A 17280-nucleotide genomic window follows, 5' to 3' on the forward strand; every position below is an offset into this window, starting at 1 on the left:
TCGCTGCCCTCGGCAGGTCCCACCACAGCAGCCTCGCTCGCCTCCTCGGCGCCTCCCTCGCCGATGACCACGTCTATCTCGTCTACGAATTCGTTCCCGGCGCCAGCCTCGCCGACTGCCTCCGCAACCCGCGAAATCCCCGCTTCACTCCGCTCGCAACCTGGGCTTCCCGCGTCCAGGTCGCTGCCGACGTTGCCCACGGCCTCGAGTACATCCACCAGCATTCCTCCGCCGCCGCCGGCGTCCACAACCGGGTTAAAAGCTCCGCCGTCATCGTCACGGAGCCCGACTTCCGCGCCAAGATCTGCCACTTCGGCGCTGCGGATCTCGCCGGTGAGGTCCCCGATCCCGATCCTGCCGCCGAGGACGCAGAGATCACCCCGGTCCTATCGCCGTCGTCTACGAGAAAGGGATCCAACGAGCGTCAGAGAAAGATTGAGGGGACAACGGGGTACATGGCGCCGGAGGTGCTCGCCCACGGGGCTGTGTCGAGGCGGTCCGACGTGTTCGCCTTCGGGGTGATGCTCCTAGAGATGGTCTCCGGCGAGGAGCCGCTCAAGTACCGGTACGACAAGGAGCGTAAGGCCTTCGACGTGTTCTCACTCATCGAAACGGCGCGGGAGGCGATCGGGGTGGCGTCGGAGGGGGACGAGGAGGAGGAGCGGCGGGGGAGGGTGAGGCGATGGGTGGACAGGCGGCTGCGGGACTCGTTCCCGGTGGAGGCTGCGGAGAAGCTGATCCGGGTGGCACTGCGGTGCGTGGAGACGGAGGCGGCGGCGCGGCCTGACATGACGTGGGTCGCCGGGAAGATCTCCAAGGCGTACCTGGAATCGAAGGTGTGGGCGGAGAAGGTTAGGATTCCGACCGACTTCTCGGTGTCGATGGCTCCGCGGTGAGTGTAGGTCGTCTATTTCTTTTGGGTATCTCAATCCAAAGATTTATTGGTTATTTGCGTGTTGGGAATAGTGGTTTTGGTGTGATTGGGTCAAATAAACTAACGATTCATTCAATACACGAGACTGCAATTGTTGACAATCCTATGTGACGGGGCGCAAATCTTTTTAATTAGTTTCCGTCGCGTGCTGTAGAACTGCACCTTTTTGACAATCCTATCTGACAATCCAGTGGTGTTGGGCCATCATGCTTTGAAATTGGTGTAGAACTTCACATTTTTGAGATTTGCGCAGAATGTTAGTGATATAGATGGTGGAAAGCGCGTTGCAGCGAGCATGGAATATGCTTTGGCAACGATATCTCACCTGTTATTATGATAAAAGTATGCAACCAACAAGTTAATCACAACTGGGTAATATAATAACAACAAGTTGCAGTTTATATGGAGCTACATCATATATTGATGCAAATGATGTTGGATAACATGGTCTTTTTTTTTTTTGTTCTGCCATAATCATGTTCCAACAGCAAAAATCTAACAATCGATATAAAAAGAAGTACATGAACATGTTGCATGGGATAATTTATCATAATGATCAAACAACTCCTGCAACTAATTCTGCATTAGTAGGTTTCTTAGTGGCTGGCTGTTGGTTTCATATAGAGTAAGCAGACACCGCGTCCTGATATAGTGAGCCATACAGCAGTGAAGCCTCTTTCTCTATCAGGGCCTATTGCACCAAGGGCTTCTGCAAAAACAGATACTGCATGGAAAAAGAACACGGGTTAAGATACCCTACCTAGATAAGGTCACAATTTCTAGGTCACTTTGGATCCTTACCTCGAAGGACATGCCGGATCTTTCGTACTCGAGCATGCTCAAAGCAACCTCACAGCTCTGGGAAACTATTGGTTCAGGATCCGATGCAAATTCTTTCAGAAGTGCCACACATTCACCATCTGGAGCAAGACGAGAAGAAAATAAAGGCATCAAAATCCAAAAACAAAAAAACTGAGATTGTTAGGTTAAAATGAAGTGTCACAACAACATTAACAAAATTCAAGGTCATGGAAACAAAGCAAATAGAACACTTGGAAATTAAGATACTTAAACTGATAAACAAAAAAAAGGTGACGGAGGAATGACTAGCAAAGGACTGTAGAAATATATGACACAGACGGAACAAGCAGCTTCTTAGTCCAAATCCATCACTAACGAGAGAATCTATGGCTTTGAGGTAAAACAAACAAAAGTAGATAGGGGAACTAAGAGTCTCAACCAGGATGTGACTTCATTTGCAACACCACCACCACTTGGTAGTTGATGCCAGCCTAGTTAGGTAAAGAGTATACAATACAAAACACATTTCGGTACAAGATCTTCTGAGGAGAACAAGTGCACCAAACAATAGATTTATACAATCAACTGACTTCATAAAATTGACATAAAACCAACTGCCGAATGCAGATATACCTGCTATGGAGCCGAGGGCTTCTGCGGCTTCATGTCTAACCATTGGGTGCTCATCAACATTTTTTAGGACCTCAGAAAGTGTAGCAGTGGCTGTTTTGTTCTGCAGCTGACCCAAGACATATGCGACCTGCATAGTGAGTTAAAAGAGATCATTAGTTTAGTAGATGAGTATGATGTCATGCTGCAAAATATCACATTAACAATTTAAAGTAGGAAATCCTCACAGTTGCATTTCTTTTAATTTCATGGTTGCTGAACAATGTTGTTTGGTGGTTTAGTTACAGAGACAAGAAGTTGAACATTGTGCATAAAAGAGTTCTCAAATGGAAAATATAGATTCCGAAAGATAAGAAAGAAAGTCATAAAAAGTATCAAAAACAGGCCTGAAACTAAACACCAGAAATTTCACAAAACTATTGAGTCAAATGATTAAATGTATTCCTACTGAATCTCAGTTTCTCCGATCAAAATACTTGTTTACTGACTAACATTGTAAGAACACTTCTATTGTAAAGAAGCAGAATGCAACGGAGATCAGCTAACTGAAAATCCAACTGAACTCAAGCATTTATACAAACACTGTTCATCCTTTTTTTGGGCACAATGATTTTTATATATTTATAAGTATAAACAAAAATCCTTAGTGTAGTATAAAAAAATAAAATCAAATTCAAGAAGAAAAAATATGCCTCATATGTTTAAGTCTCTTGCACATAGCTAGTTCCATCATATCAGATTATGTGAATAAAGATATTGTGATAGCATCTTCACCCAACAAATACTGTTATAATGCAACAGTGGTTCAAAACCAAGGGGTCAAGTCTCATTTGTGTGAGTCAGTATCAACCCAGTTTGACAAAGGACCAGTACCAGACCATATAGGATGGTACCAATTGATATTTAGCGGTTACCAAAACTGGTAGTGGATGAAGACTTAAATCCTTTATTCAAACTTCAAGACTGAGCTACATAATCCAACTCAATAAATTTCACAAAAAATAACTTATCCAGAAAATAAAATGCTTGCTTACATCTTCAGCATTAATTGTGAATAATCATCATACAGAAGACACAATCTTCATAAACAAATAAGACAAGCCTATTTGTGTCCACAGACAACTGACATACCTCATGCCGTAAGAGAGCACTTCTTGCACCTAATGATGAAATGATAGCGCTAACTGCAGCATCTCTACCATCATTTCTTAGTGCAAATAGTGCAGCATATCTCTCATACATACCCTCTTCTTCATTTAGGAGAACTTCCCTTAAACAAGAACAAAATGGCAACTGAGCCAGGTGAAAACCAATTAACAATTCAAGTACCAAACTAGTGATATTATACCTCAATTGATCTACTGAAGAAATAAGGGAAGTAGGCACAGCTGGATCAACTGAAAGAAAGGGAGAAGCATTTATTGGGGATGTTCCATCCATACTATTGAGGCTCTTTTGTTCCTTAATTCGTCTAAGAGCTAATTCACATGTTTCTTGCACCTCCGGAGCTGGGTCATTTGTCAAACTGTCTTCTAAAATGGGAATAACACTGTCCAAGCCAATTGCTCCAAGAGCTTCAGCTGCCTAAGTATTAGTGACAATTGAGCACAACTAAAAATATACAAAAAAAAACCTTGGTAATGCAATAAAATGCTCAAGAGAAGGGGTGACCTCATGACGAACAATTGGATGTAATGACATATCTTTGAGAACATTCACTAAGGTAGGAATTGCTTCGACATCCTGCATCTGACCAAGAGCAAATGCTGCCTCATGTGCAAGCAAATTTGAAGAATCCCTTGTGGCTGAAAAGAAGAGAGAAAAAAAATACAGAAACTGTTAACCAAAATTCATTCCATCCCACTAAATTCTAAGCAACATTTTCCAGAATTTCAAACTGAATTCAGAAATGCTCTCAGGAACTGCTGTGGCAAAATTTCGTAGGAAAACCAAAACATATTTTGCAAAATCGACTGTGATGACAAAGAGAAAGGGAAGACAACTCGTGAAATGTTCCTGGCTTAAACCAGCGCAAGTATCACTCAATTTCACAAAATTTGTGCTTTCTGGTCAAAAGTCAGATAAATTTTGACAAAGTAGCAATGAGAGGACCCTGATATCCCTGTTTTGAACAGTTGATCTGTGGTAGATCTTTCTTAAAATTTCCTGTTCTTTTTGGCAAGCTGATCACTTTTTGCTGGTGGAATGGCAATTCCTAAATCCATACTTGGAACATGTACCATGCAGCCACTAAGATAAACAGAGGAAAATGATATGCTCCATCATCCATTTCAATTTTTTGCTCTGTTTATTTTTTCTAATCCCATGTTGTACCAATCCAAACCAACATATACTACTGACCTAATGATACAACACAATAACCAAAAATAATCCTTGAAAAGGATATCACTGAAGGCAAAATGTGGCATTGTTTTATAGAATTATGCACTTTGTCAGATTAATCCCACTTTAGTATTATGATTGAAATATATGCACTTTGTAAGATAAACAGAGGAAAATGATATGCTCCATCATCCATTTCAATTTTTTGATCTGTTTTTTTTTTCTAATCCCATGTTGTACCAATCCAAACCAACATATACTACTGACCTAATGATACAACACAATAAACAAAAATAATCCTTGAAAAGGATATCACAGAAGGCAAAATGTGACATTGTTTTATAGAATTATGCACTTTGTCAGATTAATCCCACTTTAGTATTATGATTGAAATATATGCACTTTGTAAGATAAACAGAGGAAAATGATATGCTCCATCATCCATTTCAATTTTTTGCTCTGTTTTTTTTTCTAGTCCCTTGTTGTACCAATCCAAACCAACATATACTACTGACCTAATGATACAACACAAAAAACAAAAATAATCCTTGAAAAGGATATCACTGAAGGCAAAATGTGACATTGTTTTATAGAATTATGCACTTTGTCAGATTAATCCCACTTTAGTATTATGATTGAAATATAAATTTCAACATGAATTTAGACTTCAAGTCTGGAAGACATGAAAGGCAATACCATGAAATGAATATTCAAGAAAGAAGTATTAATCTGACCTCTTCCAGCAACATTAAACTCAGTACACACTACTGTACTCAGAGGTCACATGAAAGACTTTCACCATAAACCATAAATGAGTAGTCACCCATATAAACAATTTTCTAGTAAGATCTTCAAGCTATCTCTTTTCTCTCTTTAAGTACTTCTAAAAGTTAAGATGTCTCATACTGTCCCAAACATTGGTCCTGTTGAACAAAACTATATACATTACAAGAGGGGAAAGAATTTCACCATTAACATCTTATCAAACAATCTTGGGTAAAGATTCATTTTCATATTGTGTTACCAGCCTGAATATAACCAATGATCGACAGAAGTAGGATAAATATAGAATCCTGCCTTCATGATACTCAGAAGGTGAGATGTAATTGCAAAAAATATAAAACAAATATCAAAAATAGGAACCTTTTTCCACCTTGAACATCAGATATAATCCAACACCTAATCTGACCTCCTAAATTAAACCCGTTGGCCTAAGCAGCTCCAATCCAGCACTAACCCACAGATCACACACCACAGGTTTGCAATCTTGTCATCCCTTAATCAATAAGTTATCTGTGTCGTCTTCTGCCTGCCTACAAGCCTACATTCAAAAGATCTAAATACATACCAATATGTGCTCAAAAGTCACAAGTCCAAATCAACAAAATCATCAGGATGCGACGTCCATATGAAAAATCGAATTAACAGGAGAAGAAAACGATCGAACTGGATGATGATTGGAACGTACCACAAATTAGGGCCTCGCGAGGGCCAGCGCCGCGGAGATTACGGAGGGAGAAGAGAGCCCTGAAGCGCTCGGAGATGGGTTGGCTGGGATCGAGAAGCCGCTCGCAGAGGAATCTCTCCATCTCCGGAGACGACTCGAAGGAGTTCTCACAACCCATCGCTTCGGCGCAGAGAGGAAGACGGCGAGGGGGAACCCAAAGCGCGGTCAAAACCCTCGCTGACGATGGCGAACGCTATATATATATATATATGCCGATTAATTTGGCGTTAGTCGAACGCATTCCAATCGCGTAATCTACATCCATCGGACTTTGAGATTCCCGCAATTACCATATGAACGGTGATATTACCTTCGTTCTGCGCCTCCCTTCCATCGCGCTTCAAGTTCGCCCGGACACTCATCGGAAGCATCAAGACGCTCGCTCGACCCCATCAACGGTGAGATTTCCGTACCTGTCTGCCGTGCGCGTGCAAATAAAGTGCATCATTAAAACCGTGGAAAGAAAATAAGATGTCCCTCTTGGTCGATCTCCCCCGATCGAAAAAACCCGACGACAAGTTTGGCCACGCGATCGGAGTAAACTTGTTTTCTTGCTCCCTGTTCATCTCATGTCGATGAGTCAGTTGATCGATATGTCTTTCAATCGATCTATATGCCTAGGGTTTCCGATGCTTGTTAATCGATCCGAAGCTTCAATATCGCCCTTCTTGCATTCTTGAGTTTAATTTCCTCAAATTGCTGAGAGACACGAGAAAGGTTCATCAGTATTTGATCGCGCTCTTCAGATTGTTTTTGAAGATTGTTTTCTTGGGTTTGGTTTTACGTGCGAAGTTTATGGCCTTCTTCAAACGTTTAGGTGTTTTGAATATTTTTGTGCAACTGCGCTGAAACCCTAACAATGAAATTGTTGATTTCGACACAGAAAAGATTCTTTAGGAAAGGCAGAGGATTTTTTTTCCTGAAGTTAGTGCACCCATGAACTCAAGAAGGTTAGTTCTGATCTTTCTCTTACTCTGGAAATGGTTGGCATGATAATTTACTGTAAAATCACTACAACTTAGATCTTATTTTGCTATGCTTTGCTTCTTTTGTGTGTGTGGGTGTTTACGTGTCCGCGTGCGTGTGTGTGCGCATGTTAAGAGTGTGAAGCCTTTTAAAGCTAGTGACTAGAAGACTAATCTCGTGTCTTACATATTCACGTATTTGTAGGAGTTGTGGGAGAAGGGCAATGTTGTTGCCCCCATGGAACCTTAGTAAAAGAGACAACTAGAACCCTCATAGTGTAACAACTTGCTTAACTTACATTATAATCATAGTATTAGGATACCACTTTTGCACATTTCAAAGGTGAGAATTACAAATTTGGAAACTTTTTTTTTATATATATGGTGATTAGTTCATGATCTTGCATTCTATTTTCAAGAAATAAGCAATGTTTTGAACCAATAGCACTCCTGTTTGATTGGACTAGGTGCATTTAGATACAAAAGTAGCAAAATCTTCTGTGCATGATGTTATTTGTGGTTATTGTGACTTTCGACTGATTGCAGGGATTATCACAGCAACAGAACTGCTCTTTTTTATAGCATTGAAGAAGGTGGGGTTCGAGCTTCAGCATACTCATCTCATGAAATTGATGAGCATGACAATGATCTTGCTATGGAAGGGCTGCAAGATAGAGTCAACATTCTGAAGAGAGTAAGTGTAAATGAGTAATTGACTGCAATTTTTCACTTTTTTTGGTTCTTTTTTTATAATATTTGATGAGTAAATGGTAAGTTTTTCTGCACATTCCATGCATGCAAGAAGTTTGAAAATGGGAGAAACATGGGAGAGAGATCTCTATCATATTTTTTTCCTAATCTCTTTACCACAACCAAGTTAAAATGGATGGTCCTAATGTAATCTGGGCATAGGCTGTGTCTAGTCTCTCACCCATTGAAGAGTATATATGGGTAGACACATTATAATTTTGAAGGAAGACTTTGAGATACCATAAATAACAAAGATGTCATGGATTTGAATGCAGATATATTGATAAATCCGAGGTAGTTCTGAAAAATCAATTGATTGATATATGTGATCTGTTGCTAATAACCAGGAATTAAGCATTTTTACTTATCTTGGCTTAGATTCACTATGTGCAAATTGTTGGCTTGGAATATCAATCGAGTTGTGACACTCGTTTACGACATTTGATTGCCAAGTTTTGTGTTCAGGAGAGATGTTTGATTGTCAAACCTAAGTTTGTTAATATGTGTTTCCCATGACATAAGATTATGGTTTTAAGCAAACTTGATTACAGGCCACAGAATTTTCTAGTTGAGTTAATTTTTTTCCTGAATGAAACTGGTGTGATTATTGAGAATCTTCATTCTTCAGTGCTATGGCAATTAGCTAAATGGATGACCTGTACAAGGGCACCATAAAATTTCTCTTTATTTTTGGAAGTTCTTAGAATTTTAATTGCCTAACCTCAGAGTAAATGTATTTTGTTATTTCTTCATGCCTTCAGACACTAAAAGAAATTCCTGAATTAATTAACTTTGAATGACAAAAACGTGACAGAAACTGTGCCTTGCAATTAAAAAGATCAGTTATCGGATGACTTTACCAAATATAGACATCTCAAGCATATCTTTTACAAGTTTTGTGTTATATTCTATACTCAATATCAGAAATGCATTCCAATAAAATTTTAAACCAGCCTAGAGAACCTTGGAATTTCTTTTTCCTGTTCATGATGTGAAAATTGAGTCTGTGTGTACCTTTTCGACACGGGCACAAGTGCAATGGCTTGCACAGGTCTCTGTGCGTAAGTGCCTGAGCGCACACTCTTCCTGTCTGATGGTTTCCTTTTTTGTCTTTCTTCTCTGATTTATGTATATTTAACCTATCAAGGCTGAAGAGAGTTTCGTGGTAATAACAGTGCCAAAATTTTGAGAGTAAATATTAACTAGCAATTTAGTTGCATCATGCAAATTGGATATATTCCTAATCATGAAATTGATATCTTCACGTCTCATACCAGTTAGGCATCTGTTCAGTTAAGAATTATAAGAATTGTAAAACCTGTAAGATGCAAAAGCTCCATCTTTGGATGGTCAATAGAGTTTTTTATTCTGATCTGAGGGATCATCCTTTCCCTTTTCATATTCCTCGTAGTTCATGCGACTCATGCCCTTTGGCACCACAAAAAGTTTCACCTTCACTTGGTCCACCATATCAGAGTTCCTACCCCTATGGGGTTTGAGCTTCGTTCTTCTCTGCATGTGTTGTTCAAGTTCACTGGATCGTCATCTCTTGATGCCTGGACCAAGTATACTACAAAACTTGCAATATCAGTCAATCTTTTTACAGTTGACAGGTGACATACATGGTGAGGTTGAGAGTCACAATCGAATGCTTGATCGTATGGTACGTAGTTTACATGTTTGTGGTCATGTACCGATCCACCAATGCCTTGGTTGTTTGGTCATGGTCAGTGTACATGAGCATTGCTCTGTTTGATATCAGGGCAATGATATGGATTCATCAAGGGGCATCCTGTCTGGAACAATGGATCGCTTCAAGATGGTAAATAGTTTGAAGCTCATAGTTACTGCGACCCCCTTATATCTGGACCGCTGAACATATTGAGCCTTCTTTTCGTATTTTAGGTTTTTGAGACGAAGTCGAGTCGTAGAATGGCTACCCTGGTGGCATCTTTTGTGGCCCTCTTCTTGCTCGTTTATTTCTTGACCAAGTAAGCAAGCGTGTTAGATTGTACTTTCAAGATCGGGTGGTGGTGATATGTCATTATGCTTGCAATGACTGTAATTGTAATAACTGTGTGTGCTCCTCCTATATTGTCAATGTTAACAAGTGAAGTTGCTGTTATTGTATAGATGGGTGGCACCTGAGTTGAGCGGTCAGTTGCTACCAGTCGGTCTCTTAAACTTGGTCATCCAGCAGTGGTGCTTTAATAAACCATAAGAAATGGTAAGGTGTCGATTATAGCTGTGGGGATGATGAGTTATTTTCTATTATATGGATATGGCACAGGGATGAATAATAAAGGACGACCTCTCGTCTCGTCCTCGTATTATTCGTTCTCGTCTCATTCAATCAATATTTGGGCCTGCATGCCTGATCCACAATTGAATTTTGATTAAATTAATTATGATATATTTGATTCAAATGAATTTGATAAAATAATATTAACTTGTTATTTATTCATAAATTTTGATATTATCAATTAATTTTGATAATAATTTTTTATTTTTAAAAAATAATAAAATTAATCATAAAAATATAAATAATTCATGGAGCTTTTTTTTGGCTCGATGGTTCTCTGACCCATCCAAATAAATAGGGAAAGAGATGGAGAGAAAAATGAGAGCGACGATAGGGCATGAGATGGAGAGGGAGGTGAGGGATGACATGCTGTCACCGAAAGACTCGAATCAAACCTTGGAGAAGCAGGAGAGATTGTTAACTAGGGGGAAGGAGACGGTGAATTGAAAGCGACATAATAAAATAATAATAATAATAATAATAATAATAATAATAATAATAATAATAATAATAATAATAATAATAATAGTATTCGAAGTTAGAAATAGATGTTTAGTAAACAGACCCAGAAAAGAAAGATGACACGTACGTAGGTATATATATATATATATGTATGTATGTAAAAGCAACTGCAATTTTCTTCACATGAATCCAAACATCATCAACAATCCCTCAACAATGCCAATCTCTGGTGACTTGCCTTGTAGCAGACTTCTATAGACCATCAACAATGCATTGTTGGAGGACACTTTCTAAGTACCAAATATCGTAAAAGAATAAGAAAACAGAATTCAGAAATATAAATCCAGTCTCCACTTGATCGATCACTATCACCACTGAAAATTCTCTACAAGTTTAACGCATACACTGCCAGTCAAAACGATCTTGGGTAGTTGAAGTATCACCACTGAAAAGCCTCTATCATTCCGGCTGCACGCTCTATTCTCACCTGAATCCCCTATGTTAGCATTAGGCACAAGAACAAATTGATTGAGTTTGTCGAAATCTAGTCACCATTTCAGGAGTTGCATAAAACTTACAACGGAAGACTAGTCTCATTTGGAAAAACAATATGGCATTACCCAAAACATATGGGAAAGAAATGGAAGATTATGCATCTTTAGTTGGATGACCTGAAGCACTATCATTCAAACCCAACACAACAGCAAACAAATAATCACCTACTCATATTTAAAAGCTATACAACAGAACAGACAAAGCAATCAAAGCGAACGATAATGAAGACTGACAAAATACAGAAGGAACCCATAGGCACACACCTTTACCTGCTGAAGTGACAACTAGGAAATACATGGGAGAACAACAAAGGATATACATGATAGCAATTTATAACAGATACTACGATCTGTTGCTTTTTTTCTTTTCTCCTGTTGTTTTGCCACAATAGGCAATTCAAAAGAATTTGATCTATGACATGCAAACTTTCACCCAAAACCTTCAAGTTGCTTTTAGAATAGAAGGGAAACCTGCATTCATCTGGACTGAAGCCGACTCTGTACGGTTGACCACTAAAAACCATTTTCAGGAGACGACATGCTGTATGTGGTGTCGATCATCATTATCTGCAGAATAGAAAAATATATTTTCTGCACTGTAAGAAATAGACTAGAAAAATCAGAATCTACAATTCTTTCTCCAACTTTTACTGTGTCTCGACGTCAATTTTGAGAACCTGAGCATATATCAAAGAATTTGACATGCACTTGGTGGTGATTTCTCGATTAGCAAACTCTAGATTCCTTGAATTCTAGAAAGGGTGAACAGAACCAACTGTGAGATGCTTAAACAATATAGCAGAAGAGATTTTTATCCAAGATTTTTAAGATCATTATGCGTATAATTTGTGTCTTATATGAAAATGTAAATGCTAATTGCCAATACTACAGAGAAGTAAATGAAACCCTACTTGTGATGAATGTAAAAGAATAAAATAAAATATAACGTTAAGCAGTAATGAGTTGCTTCATATTCATACTTGATTACAGATGGCACAAGTATCACTTCTCTCCATCCATTCAAGAATGCAAGACAGATGAAAATGGTGTTCACACTTTGTCATAATTCGAGGGTTCTCTGTGTCATAATCTGTCAAATAGGGGAGAGAAAAATTCATCAGACTATCAATTCTAAGAAAAACACAAACTCAATGCTCATTGGATCAATTCAGCATAGTCAGATCTTAACCCTTCGTGCTAATGACAAGTCACACATAAGAATCCAAATTAACTTGCTATAGTCAGACAACAATAACAAGAAACTGTAATGTCCCAACTATATAGTTGGGGTCAGGCACATGAATCTTTGTCATCCTTAAGCTCTTTAATGTGAAAATCAACTTACTCCAATGCAAAAAGTATCTTATTGGATGTCTCCAAGGAGAACGTTAAAATGATCAAACCTGACCACAGTGGCTTAATTAATTATCCAAAAAAAAATCTTAATGTTAATTTATTCTTGTGAAGAAAAGAATGACACAGAAAATTCTTCAATTATAACACATCAAAGCCTTCTCAGTTAAGTGAAAAGCCACAGTAGCAAGCACATGCAACTTTCATGTTTTAAATGTAATTGCTGACAAATGTTCTCACAATAATCTACAATTGAGAAAAACTTATATATCAACCTGTTCAGCAAAGAAATACATAACAATATTCCAAATTATTTGTAATCCAAGAAATGCTGGCCAAATATTCAGAAGAAAATGGACATGTGTCCAGGGCATAAAATCCATAATATAGTCACCATGTATAATTTCCTGTCATGTAAGAACATTACTAAAGAGAGACAGCATGAGCTTCTGTCAATGAATTTGTTTTTCAATAATGTAGCTTCCATGATGCAGTTAACAAGGATTGCCAGCAAGTCAGTACAACCATTATACAGTTACAAAAGATGGATAATCACTATTATTATTCTATGGAGAAAAATGGTTCTTAAGTTTCGAAAGATAACAAGGATTGCTAAAAAATAAGTATGATCATGATGTCATTGTATCAGATGTATAAACACTATTACTATTTAGGGAGAGAAATAGTTCCTAAAAACAGAGAAAAATTTATAGTTCTAATATCATGAGACACTATCAAAAAACCCTAGAGCAGGAAGAAATCGTTCTCCACAAACAAAATAGGACTACCTTCGAGACAAATGGGGCAAGCGTCCTCCTCATCTGTAGTTGAGGTAACAGGCTTACTTATCTCATCTTCAGTAGTCTTAGGAGAATTATGCTCGCTCTGAGCTTTATTCTTGCAGTCTGAAGTTTCAAACCTATCATTAGTTTCTCCTGTTGGCCCAGAATTGTCTAGCTGCATAGGATCAGTTTTGGTGGCACAACAGTCAACATCTCTGCGCAAAGTTTGTGTGCTTGCCAAACCCACATCATAGGGCAAGGGTGCAGGAGGTGCTTGGTAAGTATCTGGAGTAGATGTGTCCAGATTAGTGTCAACAAGCAGTCCTGAAGAGACTGCAGACAATGCACCATGACTGGCTGATGACAGAGGTTCATGCTCCTCCAAGTCTTGAGGGCACTGCAAAAGGTACATAAATTAAATTACCAAGCTTCTGATCCTGATACTGAGTTTTGTGTGCATAAATTAAATGGGTTGTTAGATTATCTCCTTAATGAGTAACAATGTTCACATACTTGCCCAATTTAGAGGAACATGCAACAAAAAGACATGGTCTCATGAAGCAAAAAAGAATTCAAGAAACTAATCAAAAGGCTCCATTTCAATACAACCAAGGAAATAAGTTTACTGCACAATTATAATAGATCAAACAATACAACAAAAAAGAAGATGTATTTATCATTATGTGGGCAAAGGCTCCCCAAAAACAACCAGACAAAACAGAAAAGAAAGAAACCAAGAAAGTTAGGCTGAGAGCTGCTGAACTGGATGTAACTTGGATCAAGTCAAATGTTTTGATCGAGTCTAGTTAGGATTTGATCTGAGTTGTATCTAGTCAGATTGTCTATATTACTATCAAAAAATTGTCATATCCAATTTTTCATTGAGGAACTATACCTTTTCCTTAGTTTACAAAATCATCTTAAGATAAGACGGTATAATGTTAGGTTCACAACAGCCTATACTTATGATTTTGAGCATTATTATAGTTTAAAAAACTACTAGCAGAGTGCTACTTAAGCATATTGCACATTGGCTTCATCGGTAGAAGTGTGTTTGATATTCAATAACAGAACACACTCATAATTTAAATCTTCTAAAATCCATGCCAATATCTGCATATGTACCTTACATTAATAAATAGGTTTCATATGGTCATTCAATCACCCAAATTCTATATGTTATCATGATGAAAGCATTTTGAGTACGTGGATACAAATTTTATCCACAAACCCATCTCCAATCACTTCTAATTTTCAGGTGCGACTATAGTTTCCACAATAGGCATAATGTGGTAGTTGGTACTGTCTTGTTTAAAATCAAGATTGTCAAACTGCTATATTTTTTAGGCCATAACATTCAGACTAAGCAAAACACACCATTGAATAATTGGCAAAGCAGCTGCTTCTCAAGTAACATCAACCTGAAACAGGTGCATATTATCTTAAATGACACAAATATCTACTTGTATACAACAGTTTGGCCTACAACAACAAGATGCCACAATGTCACAGCTATTTGCGTAAATTATATAGATATGTTACCATCAGTAAGCTTAGTACAAGACAATAGCTCTATACAATTACTTGAGCTATAGAACTTTAAAAATCGATAGATCACTACATCTAAGGTGTTGCACTAGCTCCACAATGCTGCTTCTGCTACATGTCCATTTGCTACCAACATGAACCACCTCTCTTTTCTTTGCAAAGTAAATGCAACATTTCTTAAATGGCGTATGCAATGCACATATTTAGTATTCAGTGTCAATAGTAACAAAAAAAACACATCAGAAGAAATGGCTACGCACATAGGAATAAGCTGGTGCTCTATCTAACTCAGCCCTTGATGAACAGCAACAGCAACCACCCATTACCTATTTATTTGTTTAAGTCAAAAGTGCAATCTGACTTGGAAGTTACAGGATATTCATACATTATTTCCCGTGATCTGCCATATGAGATACCAAGAGTGTTAGTGCTTGCCAAAACATACACATGAATGAATAAATCTCAATTGCACCATAAGATAAAACTGAAAAGGATTCTGCAAATAAGTTAAAGCATAGCCATCCATCGTTAAAGGCAAACACATAGAATTTGATTTGGATAATGAGAAACTCTATTTTATGGATTATAAATGTTAATGTATTTGTAATTTACTTAATCTGGAGCCTTCTAGCCAGTGTCCAACAGAAGTGAAACTTAACACAAAATTCACGTAATGTGATGTCAACTCAACCACATAAGCAGTAAATTTCAGATCCACTAATAACCAATGTAAAAAAGGCATTCAAACTTCCCACCTATGGTTCTTCCACTGACTGAATATATTTAACAACACTTAGACTAACCAACGGTCATCGATTCTTTTCAAACCACGATACAAGTTCCATTTATCATCCACAACATAACTCAAAATTAGCATCATGATGAGGAGGTAAGAATTCCTTGATTTACCGATCAGTTGTGCATCAAAGAGGTGAAACCCAACGCTCTTGTGCTAACTAAGAGGAAATCTGGAATACAAATATCTGGTTACAATAAAAAAACTACTAGACACATCTCAAGGCAAAGTCAAATTAAAGATTGATTATAAATTCACTCTTCATCGAGAAAATTGGACTCTTTTTACAGCAAGTAACATGCAAGGATAACCAAGCACCAGCCTCCAGTGAAGTCACCCTCATCGGACTACCATTTTTTTGTTTTTTTTGGGACAAAGGATAAATATCGAAGGTAGGATTCGAGCTCAGAACCTTGTGATAAATTATCAAGGTCATTACCAGCTAAGCTAGCTGACACCTTCAAATTTTTAAATATGTCAGATAAGTTTCAAACTCCCAACCTTTGGTAAGATGGTCTGGTACATCATTACCAGACCAATATTTAAGGTGTTGGACAACCCAAATTTATGATGTAAGGATAAAGAGCCAGCCATCCAGATAAATTCTGGATCGAAGGTCAGTGTACAATCCACCATGGCGTTCAGAGTTTGATAGAACTGCTCCAACATACCTTAAACAAAGAGTACATGAAAGAGAATAAAGGATCGCGAATCTAGCTAATGGGTCTAAATTTGTCTAAGAGGACAGCATCTATCAGTTCGTGAACTCGGAGAGATACACGCGTGTGATAGCCCAACAGGATTTATACTCCCCCTATCACCTGAGTTCGATAACTGCACGATACACCAAAAGGACCTCCATTGAGAGGAAATCAGAAGTCCCAAACACGAGCTCTGCTACCCTCGGTAGAACTCATGGGCAATAAAGGCAAACGGAGGGATCTAGCACTCGCCACAAGGCTCAAAACAAGACAGACGAGCGAATCATCCCGGCCAGCAGAACGATCAGATGTCAAGCCCCCATCACTCATCCAAACCAATCAAGAGCACATCCACACACATAATTAGGCGCGAGAAACCGACCGAATTCGACGAACTACCGGTTGCCGCAGCTCGGCGAGAAGGGCGAGGGGTGATGAGCAAGGAAAATTCGAGGGTTTTACCGTGTGATGTAGCGGAATTGCAAACCCTAGACGTTGGCAGCGACGGCAAGGGTTTCTCGAGCCATCGGTCGGACCGAGGGGCGGTCTTCGTCGGCCTTTTCCTTTTCTTCCTCTTCCTCTTCCTCCGCCAAATTCGAGCAAAATGTGGAGACCCATATATATATATATATATATATATATATATATATATATATATATATATATACACATACACGGAACAGAGAGAATAAGAGCGAGCGAAGGATTCCATCCGTAAAATTACACGTTTGAATCACCTGTCTTTTGTTTGGTTAAAGAGATGAGCGGTCCGTTGGTCCCACAGCGGAGATGGGGTATCGAGGTATTATCGGTATAACGAAAACGTAACGCAGAAAGAGATTCCATCAATTT

The 17280-nt window shown here is 38.5% G+C and overlaps 4 protein-coding genes across 8 annotated transcripts in view; 2 read left to right on the top strand and 2 right to left on the bottom strand.

Annotated features, from left to right (window-relative positions):
• The window catches only part of LOC103973499 (protein LYK5-like), a 1868-nt gene extending 858 nt beyond the window's left edge, over positions 1-1010 (top strand). Inside the window, exon 1 of the mRNA XM_009388076.3 lies at positions 1-1010. This exon is cut by the window's left edge and continues 858 nt beyond it. Within this exon, the coding sequence (XP_009386351.2) occupies positions 1-896 (896 nt within the window). The 3' untranslated portion in view covers positions 897-1010.
• Positions 1011-1292: 282 nt separating this feature from the next.
• Positions 1293-6404, bottom strand: LOC135643436 (deoxyhypusine hydroxylase-B-like). Its single transcript, XM_065160379.1, has 7 exons — positions 6177-6404; positions 4037-4170; positions 3714-3949; positions 3497-3635; positions 2369-2495; positions 1736-1854; positions 1293-1658 (listed from the first exon to the last, which is right to left on the bottom strand). Exons 1-7 carry the CDS (start codon positions 6331-6333, stop codon positions 1626-1628), a joined length of 945 nt encoding a protein of 314 aa, XP_065016451.1. The 5' UTR covers positions 6334-6404; the 3' UTR covers positions 1293-1625.
• A 63-nt stretch (positions 6405-6467) lies between these two features.
• LOC135583359 (bet1-like SNARE 1-1) lies at positions 6468-10174 on the top strand. 5 transcript variants are annotated; one of them, XM_065160381.1, is made up of 7 exons: positions 6468-6613; positions 7099-7165; positions 7727-7874; positions 9537-9593; positions 9693-9752; positions 9836-9921; positions 10064-10174. In XM_065160381.1, exons 2-7 carry the CDS (start codon positions 7152-7154, stop codon positions 10149-10151), a joined length of 453 nt encoding a protein of 150 aa, XP_065016453.1. In that variant the 5' UTR covers positions 6468-6613; positions 7099-7151; the 3' UTR covers positions 10152-10174. The 5 variants fall into 5 exon arrangements, with proteins under 5 accessions (XP_065016453.1, XP_065016454.1, XP_065016452.1 ...); XM_065160382.1 differs by lacking the exon at positions 6468-6613 and adding an exon at positions 6620-6932; XM_065160380.1 differs by lacking the exon at positions 6468-6613 and adding an exon at positions 6620-6752.
• Positions 10175-11527: 1353 nt separating this feature from the next.
• On the bottom strand, positions 11528-17031 carry LOC135642411 (probable E3 ubiquitin-protein ligase RHB1A). Its single transcript, XM_065158542.1, has 5 exons — positions 16891-17031; positions 15192-15331; positions 13390-13780; positions 12229-12338; positions 11528-11815 (listed from the first exon to the last, which is right to left on the bottom strand). Exons 2-5 carry the CDS (start codon positions 15252-15254, stop codon positions 11762-11764), a joined length of 618 nt encoding a protein of 205 aa, XP_065014614.1. The 5' UTR covers positions 15255-15331; positions 16891-17031; the 3' UTR covers positions 11528-11761.
• Positions 17032-17280: the final 249 nt, after the last annotated feature.

The sequence above is a fragment of the Musa acuminata genome, chromosome BXJ3-7 (assembly GCF_036884655.1).
Source record: "Musa acuminata AAA Group cultivar baxijiao chromosome BXJ3-7, Cavendish_Baxijiao_AAA, whole genome shotgun sequence".
Lineage (NCBI taxonomy): Eukaryota > Viridiplantae > Streptophyta > Magnoliopsida > Zingiberales > Musaceae > Musa > Musa acuminata.